The following is a 3,213-nucleotide window of genomic DNA, read 5'->3' on the forward strand; positions in this document are numbered from 1 at the left end:
GATCTATTTACCACAAATGAAAAGAAAAATATCTCAATGATCTTCATTTCAGTATAGAACCATAGCGTTGTGCAAAAGTCACATACACTGACCAGTGAGTGTCACATATTTCGACTGCTTAAGCAAATTTGGTTCTTCAACTTAACATGAATTGATTTTTTTTTATTGAAATCTACGTCTTCTTGAAAATATCAAACAAAAAATGTAAACATTTTTGGTAATTTTTTTTATTCTTGGTGGTTTTGGAATTGTGTGCATCGTTAGCACTGAATGCGTTGTACGAGAGTCTATTCATACATTTCGACCATCATGTCTGACCCAATATGGGGAAGAAATGAAATTTTTTTTGAAAATTTCTCTGTTTGTCCTTGAAAATGAATGATGTGAGCAATGTCACAAACTGACGATTCCGAAATTTGATGAAAAACAAATGAAATATTTTCAAATTAAAAAATTATTCGGCAACAAATGATTCGGAATTTCGCCTTTAAATCGTCATTGTGAATCTTCTGAATGCTCAATGCATCCTGTTTTACATTTTTTTCGTAAATTTATTCCTTCTTAATGTGGTGAGAATGCGAAACGCGTTTTTCACGATGAATTTTTGAAGAAATTCATGCGCAAAAAGATTCGGAGCTCATCACATTTACACTACCGCCAATTGGCACACCAGCGAATTTTGATCGATGCGCTCCGGAAGGAACGGTCCGAGTTGACGTACCAAGTGACGCGGTGCGTACATCTCATACATTCGTATACAAAACGTTCTACAAAGCGACTACTCAAACCAAGCGAAAACAAAATGGCCGACTCAGCACCAGCACCAGCAGCAGCAGCAGCTCCAGCCGCCGCTTCACCAGCTGCCAAGAAAGCAAAGGCACCAAAAGCCAAGAAGCCAGCGTCGAAACCAACCCACCCACCGACAGCCACTTTGGTTAACGACGCAATCAAAGCATTGAAGGAACGCGGTGGCTCATCGTTGCAAGCAATCAAGAAGTACATCGCTGCCAACAACAAGGTCGATGCCGAGAAATTGGCTCCATTCATCAAGAAGTACTTGAAGGGTGCAGTCGAAAAGGGAACATTGGTTCAAACCAAAGGCAAAGGCGCATCCGGCTCATTCAAATTGTCGGCTGCCGCTCTCAAGCCAAAGGTCGAAAAGAAGAAGCCGGTGAAGAAAGCAAAGGCCGACAAACCGAAGAAGCCAAAGGTAGCAAAGAAACCAGCTGCCAAGAAGGAAGGTGCCAAGAAGAAGCCAGCCGCAAAGAAAGCCGTTTCGGACAAAGCCAAAGCAGCGAAGAAAGTCGGTACACCAAAAGTGAAATCGGCTAAGCCAAAGGTGAAGGCTCCATCAAAGCAAAAGGCAACCAAACCATCGAAGTCTGCTGCACCAAAGAAGCCAAAGACACCAAAGCCAAAAACTGCAAAGAAACCAGCTGCAGCCAAAAAACCAAAGGCTGCCAAGGCACCAAAAGCATAAACGATTCACAGTCAGTGACTGTCATAAAAAATCCCTCGATATTCGAGACAAAAACAGCTCTTTTCAGAGCTACCAAATAAATATCTTATAAAGAATTCACAAAAAAATCATCATTCACGATACATCAATCAAGACCAAAAGTTAATCATTTCGTTTTCAAAACTGAATCATCATTGAGACACACAAAAAATTGTTTAACGTCATGTTATGTTACTGCGCATTTTTTCTTGTCTTACCCAATATGCGCTTCATAGTATGGAAACAACATTTTTTTCGTATTCTGTCAGTTTTATTTGTAATCGCAAAGCACTCATTCCGAATCACTTGATTTTATGCATGGTTTTAGTTTGTTATCCTATGAAAACATTGCAAGTTTCATTTTCTCCGCTGAATATTCAATCATTTTATTTTCAAAAATAGTCTTCTGAATTCCAAATCCATATGGCGAACGTAATAAGATTGATTATATGTTGCAATTTGGTTGAACACGAAAAATGTTAACAAGAAAAATGAAATAACATCATTTAATTTGAATGCGATGCCTACGTTGATACAAATTTCACGCATAAAACGGTTTGATCCTCTCTTTCTATTGGAATATGAATCAAATGCTCAACTTAATAGAATGGATTGTTTGGACTTTTTAAATTTCTTCATAAAAATGATTTGGTGGCTCTGAAAAGAGCCGATTTTGTTGTAATTTTTGTTGAGATCGGGAATGCGTTTAACCACCGAAACCGTACAAAGTACGGCCTTGGCGTTTCAAAGCGTACACGACGTCCATGGCGGTGACTGTCTTGCGCTTGGCATGTTCGGTGTATGTGACGGCATCACGAATGACGTTTTCCAAGAACACTTTCAATACACCACGAGTCTCTTCGTAGATCAAGCCTGAGATACGCTTGACACCGCCTCGACGAGCCAAACGACGGATGGCTGGCTTGGTGATACCTTGGATGTTATCACGCAATACTTTGCGATGACGTTTGGCGCCACCTTTTCCCAATCCCTTTCCTCCTTTACCACGACCGGTCATTTTGATTTGGATTTTTCAAAGTTCTTTCCGCGACGAGAGACAAACTCGAACTGATTCCTGCTACTGAAGCGTCACCGTATTTATACACTTCTCGTGTCGTCCCCACTACCACATTAATCGTACGATGCGCGCCAGAATACTTCTCCTTCGTGCAATGAAAAATTACTTTTCGATGATAATTTCAGCGATTTTGTTTTACATTTTTATTATTTCGAACAATTTCTATCGAAAATTAATTAAAAGTAAAAAAAGAAACAGAAAAAATCCTCATTCAAAGAGCAAATGAGAATATTGACGACAACACACGTACGACGCGATCGTAGCGTCGCTTCCCCTGCGTCAAACAGTATAAATAGAGTGCACATTCTCTGCGCATTTGTTCATTCTGCGTTTGACTCTCGTTGTGCTAGCATCGTAAAGTAAAAAGAAGAAGAAGAAGAAGAAGTAAAATGGCTCGTACCAAGCAAACCGCTCGTAAATCGACTGGTGGAAAGGCACCACGTAAACAGCTTGCCACCAAAGCCGCTCGTAAGAGCGCTCCAGCCACCGGAGGTGTGAAGAAGCCACATCGTTACCGTCCAGGAACAGTCGCTCTCCGTGAGATCCGTCGTTACCAGAAATCGACCGAGCTGTTGATCCGCAAACTGCCATTCCAACGGTTGGTTCGTGAAATCGCCCAAGATTTCAAGACCGACTT

General features: G+C 40.9%; 3 protein-coding genes across 3 annotated transcripts; 2 read left to right on the forward strand and 1 right to left on the reverse strand.

The window, feature by feature from the left end:
* Nucleotides 1-751: 751 nt before the first annotated feature.
* LOC129579573 (histone H1-like) lies at nt 752-1,548 on the forward strand. The gene has a single exon (XM_055469722.1). It carries the CDS (start codon nt 803-805, stop codon nt 1,478-1,480), a length of 678 nt encoding a protein of 225 aa, XP_055325697.1. The 5' UTR covers nt 752-802; the 3' UTR covers nt 1,481-1,548.
* Nucleotides 1,549-2,154: 606 nt separating this feature from the next.
* Nucleotides 2,155-2,555, reverse strand: LOC129579572 (histone H4). Its single transcript, XM_055469721.1, has one exon. The coding sequence runs from the start codon at nt 2,514-2,516 to the stop codon at nt 2,205-2,207; it is 312 nt and encodes a 103-aa protein (XP_055325696.1). The 5' UTR covers nt 2,517-2,555; the 3' UTR covers nt 2,155-2,204.
* A 356-nt stretch (nt 2,556-2,911) lies between these two features.
* Nucleotides 2,912-3,208, forward strand: LOC129579574 (histone H3, embryonic-like; the record flags this gene model as incomplete). The annotated part of the gene is made up of 1 exon (XM_055469724.1): nt 2,912-3,208. A coding segment is annotated over exon 1 (243 nt), but the record flags the coding sequence as incomplete, so codon positions are not given.
* Between the last annotated feature and the right edge of the window lie 5 nt (nt 3,209-3,213).

This window comes from Sitodiplosis mosellana, unplaced genomic scaffold (genome assembly GCF_009176505.1).
Source record: "Sitodiplosis mosellana isolate CC-2019 unplaced genomic scaffold, AAFC_SMos_1.0 Smas_scaffold_6254, whole genome shotgun sequence".
Taxonomy (NCBI): Eukaryota; Metazoa; Arthropoda; class Insecta; order Diptera; family Cecidomyiidae; genus Sitodiplosis; species Sitodiplosis mosellana.